We start from the raw sequence: 12,500 nt of genomic DNA on the forward strand, positions 1-12,500 counted from the left end.
CAGCTGGGGACCCAAACAGTGGAGTGTTGAGAGCTCTGTAGGCCAGTTCAAAGACCATCAGAGGGCCAGGACAGAACCGAAACGGAACACAGAACAGGAACACTGTCCCAGCTCAGCGACCCCCCCCCCTCCCCCTCCCCCCAGTGGAGTCAGGAGAACGCACTGCACTGTAGAACCACTTCTTACAACAACAACAACAAGAAAAAAACAATGTGTAAATGCTTCTGATTTGCTTTTTTGAGTTAGATAAATTAGGGATTATAAATATGTGATGACAAAATGAAATCTGTATTTCTCTCTTTCTCACTCGCTCGCTCGCTCTCTCTCCTTTTCTCTCTCTCTCTTTTTTTTTGCTTCCCATTCTTTGTAACATTCTCCTGTGTGATGCCAAAATGCAAACTTGGTCTCCCTGATAATTCACAGGCATGCACGCCACAATGTTTGAAAAACTATACTGCAATGTTGTGAGAATGTTTTTGTATTAGTTTGTCGAAGAGAGTCTGTCAGTGGAACTGATAGAGGACAGGATGGGAAAGGGATATGTGTGTGTGTTTTAATCCTGATGGGTACTAAGGCTTTGTGAGATCTGTCCCTTTTGTGGATGGGGATTTTGTGGATGATAGCAAGGGTGTTTGTGTGTTTATGTGTGTGTGTGTGTGTGAGCGTGTTCGTGTTTATGTGTGTGTGTGTGTGTGCATGTGTGCAATAGAGCGTTTTTTGCTGCACATGTGTAGAGATGTATGGCGGAGTAAGACTGTGCTTGTTCTTGGAGTCGCTGTGGACTTTGATGTCGAAAAGTGGCAGAAATATGACTAATACAAAAGAGATGCTTGGAAACGCGGGGAAGCCTAGACATGACTGCGTCAGACCGCGCTGCCGCCCCCTCATGGGGCCGCCGGGTCCAGTGCGGCCCGTTCTCCGGGCAGGTGCGTTAACAGATGGCACACAGTGTGTGACGTGTGTGTGTGTGTGTGTGTGTGTGTGTGTGTGCGTGTGTGCGATGCCCTTCCCTTCTTCGGGCACTGCCGCTGAGCATGTGGGCTTTTTTTTTTTTTTTTTCTTATCGTGGCACAGCACAGCCACCTAGCCCATGGGTACAGAGAGTGCCCCCTGCTGACCGCCCGTCTTGACGCAGTGCTGGCGAGATCCGGCCCCCTTCCGGTCAGCGTGCGTTCGGAACGTGTTTTGAAAAGAGGGAACTCTGATGATGACCTAGTGCTGGGGGTCCCTAGTGTGAGCTGACTGTGTCAGCTTCTTGCAGTATTTCCCCATTGCGACATTCCAAGGCAAATTACGTATGGGAAAATAAAAATAAAAACAAACAAGTAACTAACAAAAAAAAAACCCAAACAAGATGTAACTTGTTAAGTTTCATACCAATGGCTGTCCCTCTCTTTGTCTGTCACATCTCACTGCCATTGGCTGACAATTTGCACAACCTCTGTCCCTATGTCCTATTTCACCCCCCCCCACCCCCCCCCAGCACTGCTTCCCCACCCCAACCCTAAATCCTAACCCCAGCCCTGATCCTAAACACCAAACCCTAACCCCAGCCCCCCGATCCTAAACCTAACCCCTAGACCCCAAACCCTAACCCCAGATCCTAATCCCTAAACCCTGACCCTAGTCCCTAAACCCTAACCCCAGCCCCCCCGATCCTAAAGTTCATTTCAATTGCTGCACTTTTCATGACGCATGTGGCTTCCCTGTCCACGGGCTGGCGTCGGCTGCATAACAACATCACAGGATAGGGGATCAATACTTGAGAAACACCCTGCAGAAAGATCCATCGATCGGGACTCCCGATTTATGTATGCGGACAGTACAGGGGTGGATGGATGGCGAGAACCGCTCCACTCGGAGACAAAACTAAAGAGCAGTCGGAGACCAGGGGCCCAGTAAGCCCCCTGATCCCCCTCCCCCCCCACCTCTGTCTAATGTTGAATGTGGCAGGCATTTATGAAATGTGCCGAATTTTTTTTTTCTTTTTGAGAAACCATTCTGATATATATATTTTTTTCTTTGTCTTCTGTTTTGTTGTTTTAATGAGGAAAAAAATGATAAGTGAAACATTGGTTTGTTTTCATAGCCACAACAGTGCGAGGAAATGAGGTTGGAGGTAAAAAAAAAATGAAAATTATGTGTCAGTTGCTGTTGTATGTTCCTGATACCTTGTGTCAATTATATACGTCATTAAGATTTTCAAGATCTCTGTGTGGAACTCATTTCATTTCATTTGGGTCTTTCCCTGCATGAGAGTGTTTATCTCTCTGTGTGTGTGTGTGTGTGTGTGTGTGTGTGTGTTTCTCACCTTTCCCCACAGTCAGGGGTATGTTCAGTAGAACCACCGCTGCCATAGCAGACATAATGAATAACAGCATAAACACAGATGAAACACAAACAAGAGATGAAGGCTGTCTTTTGGTGAAGATCTTGTCATGGCATGTAGTGTGTAAAACCTTCCACTGAGCTTTCCAAACAGAGAAATAGCAGGGGTGTCTCAAACATGACACAGAACACAGTAAACCCATTGTTTTATCACATAACAGACTCCCTCACTCCGTGGTTTGTGCGCAATTAGTTGCCAGCAACTTTGAAACACTGGATTTGTGAGAAAACAATGCGACCAAGGTGTACAGTACAGTACAAAACAAGCAACATCTCAGTTTCAAAGAGTCTCTGGTTACCGTGCTGCCTATTCAACACTTGCTTTGTCAGTAGTGTTGTCGTGTAGCCTAAACACGGAGTGTCTGTCTTGCAGACACCCGTGATGAGATATGGACTAAAATGGAGAACTTGAGAACTTGGAGAAACATGATTACATGTGCATATACACTGTATGGCACGTCTGTCCTTTTTAGATAGACGGAGGTGGGAGGGTGATGTGGTTCCCACCAATAGTCACAGAATCAGAACCACGACCACAAATGGTTCATGGCGGAAATGGGGAACAGGAGTGGGGTGTTTTTTTTAAGACACAACGGGAGTGCAGCCCACCCCCAGGAGATATAAAAACACAACAACTGATCAGGAGGAGCAACAGCCGCAATGTACAGGAGACATGTTTGGAACATGGCAAACTGGGGAGACAGAGAATTCAGAGCCCCCCTAACCCTGCCCCCCCCCCCCCCCCCCCACACACACACACACCCCACAAACCTGCCCCCGCCCTCTGCTCCACACCAAATTGTCTCCAGACTAAACCCTCATAGTGTAGTTCCAAAGGCACATCCTCTGGGCTTGCTACTGTATGTAGCTAGCCAGCTCAGCTTTGTAGCTCCTATTTGAGTCTGTTATAGTTATGTATTTTCATCCCATCAAAACATTTGGTAATAATCATGTAAATGTGCGAAAGGAGGAAATTGCGGCTTCTCTTTGAGGTTCGCAATTATGCAACTTTAAATTGAATTTCCGGCTATTTTAGGCCTGCGCTTCTCATTACCGCTCTCCTCCCACCTTTCCTCAATCTCAGGAAGCAATCATATATTATTTTAGGAGGATTTATGTCTCAATATTTCCCTGTCTGAAGGCTCCGATCTGTTTATTCCTCAAATCTATTCGGGGATCAGGGATGTGCCGCTCTCTCTCTCTCAGCGTTCATTTCCATCTCCCAATCCTTTTCTGTGTCAACATCGCCCCGTCTAGATTAGATATTAAATCATTTGTCATTTATAGCGGTAATGTCGCGCCGCCGCTAAGTCAATACATCTGAGAGATGTCTCTCTTCATTGTGCTGCCTCGGTGTTCCTTTTGCGCGGAGGCTCTTTTGAAACGACACTGGCGGCATAAAAGGCCAACATACTGGTCCACCAGCCTGCATCGCTCATTGGCCATGATGAGGTGATCAGTTTTTTTCCCTTGGACGCTGGCCCATAATCCACGCAATTCAAACAAGAAGGTGGAGTGCCTTGATCGGAGCGTTATCTCATATCTCAAATCTAGTCACGGCTGTCTAGGGTTTTTTTGGGTTGTTATTTAGGGGGATCTTTCCAAGTTGACAGAACCATGCCAAGAGAAGCAAACTAGCATTTGATGTTTTAAAAACACATTTCAAATGGATTATATCACATATATCTGCTAACACTAGCTACCATCAATCTTCTGATGAAGGCCAACTCTTGTTGCCTAGATTAGTATCTATCTTCTGACAGGCCAGTGCAGTGATATCTGTCAATCACTGTCTGTCCATTGGGTTCTGTCCAATGGGTTCTTCTGACTCATCTTCTCAGACATGTGGGCAGCATGCAGTCAGGCAATTTTCTGACGAGGTTCTAACAAGTCCAAACTCATTACACTCTCCCAGATGGCAACCGATCCGGGAACTGACCCATGACAAATCAGCACTGCATTAGTGGCTATCTGGCTCATGCCTTAATGAAGTTATCACAGTCGTGCCAGTCTGAGGACACAGAGAGACAGAGACGCTGGAGAAGTCTGGCATCGGGTCTGGCCGGGTGTCTGGCCCGAATCTGGACCACATCTGGGCCAGGGCTTGTTTCTCGGACGGCTATCTGGACATGTGCAAGACATCATGCTTCAACATCCCTGGCCAGGGATCGCTGGTTGGAAAGAACACAAGCCCCATGGGTCACTGGGGTAAAAGGGATTAAGAGCGAGACAAACTTGCATCAGGTCGAATGTGAACTGATAACACATTTTAAGCGTCGTCTGTAGCAGCGGCTCTAATCTGGATGATCTAAATTCTAGCACAAAGAAAACACGGACCCATTTCAAGGATGACTAATGCCATAAAACCAAGTCCTCTCATTCCCATAATTAATTTTACATGAGCTTTTCTTCTCAGTCATTAACTTACTTATGTATGCAACCGCAGCCCCGTCGACAGGATAAGCATCTCGCCGAAATATTTTGTGCAGTATCACGTCGAGCAGCCACCGCCAGCGAGCCAACTGAAGCAAAAATGTTCCAGCCAAATCTCCTTACATGGTCTGTGTGGCCTTGTGCTTTTTGGCTGGGGGGGCGTGCGCCTTGGCTATAATCTGACATCTCACCAGAACGCGTCTTTTGAGATAATTCTTGTTTACAGACTCCATCGACAGACATCTTAGCCACCTCGGAAACCACACCTCAGCCATAGCTCTGAGGTCAAGGGCGGTTTGTTAATGAAACATGCAGTCTGGCTGAATGCAGCTCCTTGACAGATCGAAGGGAAACAATCGCAGCTCCCCAAAAACACATACCTGAGACACTCTGGAGGTAACTCACGGGCGTGACTGCAAAACTGACTGGCTCTCTTCCGCGGAGCTGACTGCTACTTCAGGCTAAGGCAACTGATTCAATATGGCTGCGATCTCCTCAGCTTTACTGCTGTTTCTTTTCAGGGGCATCAAGAGATCCGCCACTGGCACCACTCTGCAGCGGGCTTTGCCTTCTTCAGCCTACAGGCCTACACCTGCAACAGATAAAGTTGAAAACTGCTGCACAACTGCAGCTCTGTGAGCCAAAAGAAATACCTGCCCATTATAATAGTGTGCATACTGCCATCAAGTGGCTGGATTTCTTATTGCATTACACCACTGACAATTTATTTCAAAGGGGACATAATGTTTCTTTTCTCTCCAGGAGGTTCCAGATGAAAGAAACATAGTATGAAATACCATTCACTAAATGATTACATACATGACTATGTGAAAAATAAAACCAGCAAGACAAACCAGACTTACATAGCAGTCATTTTAATTCAGGCATATAAATGGAATCCCCCCGGCTGATTTTAAAACCACAGGAAGTGAGTCAGTAATTGCTGTCTACATGATGAGTGAAGGTTTTAGTTCATTCCCAGCACGGCTACATCTACTGAGTTCAAGAGCTCTCAGAGGGTGGGTCTATCTCCTCCTCTTTCTGAAAGAGAGATTTTCTCTGGTCTGTTACTGAGAAAACATAAACTCATGAACTCACTCTGAAGCCGTGGGCCATGGAAACACTGAGATCATAACACACAAACAAAACGTACACACCGCCATGATGAGGATCAACTGATTTTGATGGTTATTACTGAGTCAGCAGCACATAATATCTGGCTTGTCTTTGGGGGCATTTAGGCAAAATACATTTTCCAAAATCAAATTAGCTTGTACTCCAACAATAATTGTTTTCTTTTTCATATTTTCTTAAAGGTACTCTAAGCGATGTTGGTTAACGTCACTCGTGTTGATGTTCAAACAAGAGACAGAGAGCTAGCTCGCCCCTCTCTTTCCCTTAAAGGGACATTTCACCGATTAGCATTAAGCTTTGTATCTTTAGAAAACCAGTAATGTTTTTGAATGGTTGTGCATCATTCCCTCAGTTTGCCTTGAGAAGGGAGAAATACGGATTTCAATTAAACCCATGAATAGGACTTCCTGCTTTCAATGATGTAAAATTATGATTTTTACATCATTGAAAGCAGGAAGTCCAACATTGAAATCCGTATTTCTCCCTTCTCAAGGCAAACTGAGGGAATGATGCACGACCATTCAAAAACATGACTGGTTTTCTAAAGATACAAAGCTTAATGCTAATCGGTGAAGTGTCCCTTTAATTCCTGTGCAATTGAAACTCCTGAACACGCATCTCGTCAGTGAATGGCTGGACATTGTTGGTATGTTTCATGGTCCAGGCTGCACCAGATAGATAGATAGATACAGTAGATAGATACTTTATTGATCCCCAAGGGGAAATTCAAGATACCAATAAATACCAATATTCAATACCAGGCTGTTTTTGATGCTGTTTTTGGAGCCTGGTCTGCCCTGAGACTGCATCATTTTTACAGTGTATTCAGGGAACGGGCAGCTTGCGGACTGAGAGGAGTTGTTTGCTGTATGTGACCAAAAAAACGCATTTGCTAAGAAACCGTATGACATCGCTTAGAACACCTTTAAGTAGCGACAGGGTGTTTGTTGTTACCCCTGTTGCTACATAAAACAATATTAAAAAGAGAACAAACATTTCTTGAAGTGCGACGTCTTTGATTTTGGAGTATTGCAATTGGCTGATTACACCCATTGTACAAAAGGAGAGAGAGCCCAGTGTTTTGCATATTAATACAGTGACTTGGGGAAAATACATTTTGAAATTCAGCTTCTATGAGACATTCTTCTCTCAGTAACATCTAAATCAAACTGTATCTAACGAAACGTTAATTACATTCATAATCTCACTGCTGTAACTCACATCAATTCACAGCAAGGTCAATAAAACCATTTGGGAGAATAAACAACACAACTGTTCCTGACAGAAGAGCTTACAGTGTCAGGGTAGAGCTTCTGGTAGTACTGCTTCACACTGGACTGCTGGGACAGAATTGTTGTCTGTTTCCTGTGAATGAGATAGTCATTATGTGTTACATTACACACACAACAGACCCTTTTAATCCAAAGTGATTTACATTTGTCAACTATATTACAAGGGATTACATTGTCCCCGAAGCAACTTGGGTTTAATTATCAAGGGCACAACAGTGGTAGCCAGGAATTGAACCCACAGATTTCACACATTATACACATCCCATTTTGCAGTGTGTGTGGTCATACAGTACATGAGGGTCAAACAATATTTATATATATATATATATATATATATATATATATATATATATATATATTTGAGTGTGTGTGCGTGTGTGTGTGTGGTAGTGCAGCTCCAGAGCTGCTGCATGTGTGTGTTGTTGTCTCTGCCGTACCTGAGTAGGAAGCGGTGTTGCTCGGCCTTGGTGCGCTGTAGGGCAGCCAGCTCCTCTGCACACTGGGCTCTCGCCACCTTCAGCTCACGCCAGCGCGCCGCCGAGCGCTCACGGCACTGACGGATCAGCTGCCGGTACGTCACCGCGTCCCCCGTGAACGCCCACAGTCAAGGACAAACTTACACAGAAACGTACAGGCTGCATATACACTGACGTGTGATGTGTATATGCATTGGAGATTATATTGTATACAGTATATTGTAAAATCACATGTACACAAAACATACTTCTAATATGGACAGTTCCGGTCCTTGATTATGATTACGCTGAATTACGTCCGATGCCGTTGTAAAACTCAACACAAACATACACCTTGACTGCATTTTGATCTTTAAAGAAATGCGCTACTGTAATATGGTATTAATATGGTTTTGTTTCTTTCAGCTTGCATAAACACTGTCCTGCGGCTTACACACAAATGCGGCTAATACACAGGAAATGACTGTACTAGCGTGGAGAAGTGACCGTGCCGGTCAGAAGGATATGGGGGCAGCGTGCGGACCTGCGTCCTGCGCACCAGCACGCCCTGGCCCACGCTGGGCTCCTGCCGCAGCATCTGCATGAAGTGCTGCACCAGCGGGCTGGTCCCCCACAGGTCAAACGTGCAGCGGCCAAACTCCAGCTGCTGCCAGCCACACTGGACGCCGCAGACGCAAACCACCAGAGTGTAAACACACGGGGTCAACAAAGAGAGAGAGAGAGAGAGAGAGAGACATGGAGAATGTCATGTAATGTGGTGTAATGGAGAAAAGGAGTGTATGCGTGTGTGTGTGTGTGTGCGCGTGTGTGTGTGTGTGTGTGTGTGTGTGTGTGTGTGTGTGTGTGTGTGTGCGCGCGCGTGTGTGTGTGTGTTCGTTCATGTGTGTGTTGTGTGTGTGTGTGTTGTGTGTGTGTAGAGAGAGAGTATGTGGAGAGAGAGAAATAGAGAGAGGGGGAAAGGAGACTGATTAGAAAGATACAGTCATCAACACTTCAGCATAATAACTTCACAGTCCGACAGTCCCCAGAATGAGCCAGTGCAGGGGGAGTTATTGCTGTGCCAGACCTCCTTGGTTGATTTTCGATTGCTGTGGTCAGTGGCTGCCTTCTGATCAGAGCCTTTTATGTTCTCTGAGCCAGCGCTCCTCTCTGCAAATGGACAGAGGGGCGTAATGAATCACTGGGTGTATTAACCACACACACACACACACACACACAGACACACACACACACACAGACACACAGACACAGACACACAGACACAGACACAGACACAGACACACACACAGACACACACACACACACACACACACACACACACACACACACACACACACACACACACACACACACACACACACACACACACTAACACACACACACACTAACACACACACACAAACACAAATACACACCCACTGCCAAGGAAAATTAATGGTAGACTAACTTCCAACCCAATCGGGAACATGCTCTGGTGGTTACATTAGCAATTTCCAAAGAGAATATGTTCTGATAACAGACCGAGATTGGGTATATTTATCATGCTGGAGCAGTAAAATGTTGAAATGCATAAGTGATTCTGGTTTAATCTCTTTTACAGAGCTATGATTTTCAAAGGTTCTGAAATGAACATTGATTAGTTTATCTGGCATTGACACGTTTGTACGCTCTGGATTACACAGATTACGGATATATTAATGAGGCTAACCGTCTTTCTCAGATGGGTTGCTGATATTCTGCTCCTTGTTGTTTGAAAAGGTCCCTTCAAAACTGGTTTCAATACTAGGTTCAATCACTGGGCTCTGGAACATGGAGAAACAAGTAAGTAAGTAAGTAAGTAAGGGTAACACTTTATTTGAAGGGGTCTACATAAGGGTGTCATGTAACCGTCATAAGAATGACATGACACATGTCATGCACATTAATGACACATTATTGATGTTTATGACTGTTGTCATAATGTGTCATTCGGTTTTTGTTATGTCAAGTTGACATTGTTTGAGCGTCATCATTATGACAACTTGACATTAGGCAAGATGACATTATCTGACGGCATCTTTGCCATGACAACTTGACATTAGGCAAGAAAATGTAATCCGTTTACAATATTGTCGTGACAACTTGACATATAACTGTGTTTGGCCTGACTTATCTTCTAGGTTTTTTAAATGATGAGCCTGAGCAATTGGCTGTCATGACACCATTATGAATTGGTCGTGAATACTTTTCTTGACCTCAACTACAGTGGTACAGTTTTGACTTGTCATTAAGCTGTCACAAAGAACTATTACTGACCAAAATAGTTTTCTGACAGTGTCATGAATGCTTAACTTTGACCTCAAGTACAGTAAACCATCTGAGATGTTTCCTGAACATGTCATGAAGTGTCATTACACTGTCATGTAGGTTTCATTTCTGTAAATTGACATTTCTGGAACAGAGAGTCTAATTTCAAGTATAATAACAACAAACACCATACTCAAGTCATGACTTCAAAGAGTTTATTTCAGCAATGAATTTTGCAAAACCATATATTGTAGAGCCTCGTTGCCATGGGTAGCTATCCTGAGTTCTTTAAAACCACTTCGCTTTGTGATCCCACAATTATATGCAAATTCTATTTACTCTTATTTACACATTCACCACACATGCATTACACTCAGTTGTAGTTTTCAATAGGCTAACTTTCAATTTCAGGTATCAATGCAATACAACATCCAAGCAAACAATGGTTTTCTTTTTCATCAAAATAAAATACCAAACCCTATACTATAGCCGGCAGTTATTAAGTAAATAAATAATAATAAAAAATGAGTAGGCTACCCAACCAGCTGTCAGAGTTCGTGTGGCAGGCCTGTAACGTTGCTAGTGTGCGTTGAAGCCTAAAACCAAAATGGCTCTTTCACGCCACTCCAGCACATAGCTCCGGCAGCGCAACAAAGAAAACTCAGCGTGTAGGCTAGATGTAATGGATGGACCAGATGGACAGACGTCTTCAGCGAGGCTCGTGGAGGTTCCAAGAGAGTGGCCGTGCAGGCTATCTCACGCAAAGTCATTGACAAGTCGCATCGTGCTAGCAGCTAGCTAGGTCTTGCTGACTAGCTGAAGGCTTTATACTCGTGGGAAATTCTCGTCTCAAAGTTTTCACTTCCAACACAACTTCACCGTCTAGCAGTAATGTTTAAGTAAGTGTTTTACCCACTAAACACAAAGGCTATAATTGTGTTAGTCTGCGGTAAACCTTTCCCGCTCGGCAGTTGTCTTCTCCCTTCTTCTCCCTTCTTCTCCCTGGTGTTGTTTCTTATTTCCTGATTACCCTTGACCTCTAGGTCAATTGTCATTGGCTCAAACAATACAAATGTAGCAAACTACACATTTCCATTCTTTTCACTTTTAGAATCAAAACATAATATCTTTACAACATTTCAGTAACTAGGAAATTATAAACTAAATATTAATCTAAAGCAATGCATAACCATGAAATTTAATAAACATGAGTTGCGTGCACAAGAGTCAACGTTTCCAGAAGGCCTATGGGTAGGCTATGAATATATTTTGTTTATAATTTCCTAGTTACTGAAATGTTGTCAAGATATTATGTTTTGATTCTAAAAGTGAAAAGGATGGAAATGTGTAGTTTATGTTACATTTGTATTATTTGAGCCAATGAGAATTCAGCTAGAGGTCAAGAGTAATCAGGAAATAAGAAACAACACCAGGGAGAAGAAGGGAGAATGACTGCTGAGAGGGAAAGGTTTACCGCAGCCTAAAACAAATATAGCCTTTGTGTTTAGTGGGTATAACACTTACTTAAACATTACTGCTAGACAGGGAAGTTGTGTTGGAAGTGAAAACTTCGAGACGAGAATTTCCTACGAGTATAAAGCCTTCAGCTAGTCAGCAAGACCTAGCTAGCTGCTAGCACGATGCGACTTGTCAATGACTTTGTGTTAAAGCCTGCACGGCCACTCTCTCTTGGAACCTACAAGAGCCTTGCTGAAGACTTCTGTCCATCTGGTCCATCCATGACATCTAGCCTACACGCTGAGTTTTCTTTGTTGCGCTGCCGGAGCTATGTGCTGGAGTGGCGTGAAAGAGCCATTTTGGTTTTAGGCTTCAACGCACACCAGCAACGTTACAGGCCTGCCACACGAACTCTGACAGCTGGTTGGGTAGCCTACTCATTTTTTATTTATTTACTTAATAACTGCCGGCTATAGTATAGGGTTTGATATTTTATTTTGATGGAAAAGAAAACCATTGTTTGCTTGGATGTTGGTTGTATTACATTTGATACCTGAAACTGAAAGTTAGCCTATTGAAAACTATTGAAGATTGAGTGCATGTGTGATGAATGTGTAAATAAGAGTAAATAGAATTTGCATATAATTTAGGGATCACTAAGCTAAGTGGTTATATTTCAAATAGAGGTGATGAATGAACGCTTGGATTAATTTGTTTATTTAATACTTTAAAGAACTCAGGATAGCTACCCATGGCAACGAGGCGCTACAATGTATTATGGTTTTGCAAAATTCATTGCTGAAATAAACTCTTTGAAGTCATGACTTGAGTATGGTGTTTGTTGTTATTATACTTGAAATTAGACTCAATGTTCCAGAAATGTAAATTGTACAGAAATGAAACCTACATGACAGTGTAATGACACTTCATGACATGTTCAGGAAACATCTCAGATGGTTCACTGTACTTGAGGTCAAAGGTAAGCATTCATGACACTGTCAGAAAACTATTTTGGTCAGTAATAGTTCTTTGT

The 12,500-nt window shown here is 43.6% G+C and overlaps 2 protein-coding genes and 1 long non-coding RNA gene across 3 annotated transcripts in view; 1 reads left to right on the top strand and 2 right to left on the bottom strand.

The window, feature by feature from the left end:
- Window positions 1-2,208, top strand: part of gpc1b (glypican 1b) — an 81,284-nt gene extending 79,076 nt beyond the window's left edge. The window contains exon 10 of the mRNA XM_062522355.1: window positions 1-2,208. This exon is cut by the window's left edge and continues 1,361 nt beyond it. The gene's annotated coding sequence lies outside the window, so the exon portion shown is untranslated.
- Window positions 2,209-5,713: 3,505 nt separating this feature from the next.
- Window positions 5,714-7,831, bottom strand: LOC134101652 (uncharacterized). Its single transcript, XR_009941435.1, has 3 exons — window positions 7,685-7,831; window positions 7,251-7,320; window positions 5,714-5,862 (listed from the first exon to the last, which is right to left on the bottom strand). It is a non-coding gene; the product is annotated as an uncharacterized LOC134101652 (long non-coding RNA).
- Window positions 7,832-8,168: 337 nt separating this feature from the next.
- LOC134098697 (protein FAM227A-like) overlaps window positions 8,169-12,500 on the bottom strand; it is a 9,809-nt gene continuing 5,477 nt past the window's right edge. The window contains exons 11-13 of the mRNA XM_062551665.1: window positions 9,432-9,525; window positions 8,790-8,872; window positions 8,169-8,381 (exon numbers count right to left, since the gene is read on the bottom strand). Coding sequence (XP_062407649.1) covers window positions 8,169-8,381; window positions 8,790-8,872; window positions 9,432-9,525 — 390 coding nt within the window. The remainder of the gene's footprint in view (window positions 8,382-8,789; window positions 8,873-9,431; window positions 9,526-12,500) is intronic.

The sequence above is a fragment of the Sardina pilchardus genome, chromosome 2, assembly GCF_963854185.1.
Source record: "Sardina pilchardus chromosome 2, fSarPil1.1, whole genome shotgun sequence".
Taxonomy (NCBI): domain Eukaryota; kingdom Metazoa; phylum Chordata; class Actinopteri; order Clupeiformes; family Clupeidae; genus Sardina; species Sardina pilchardus.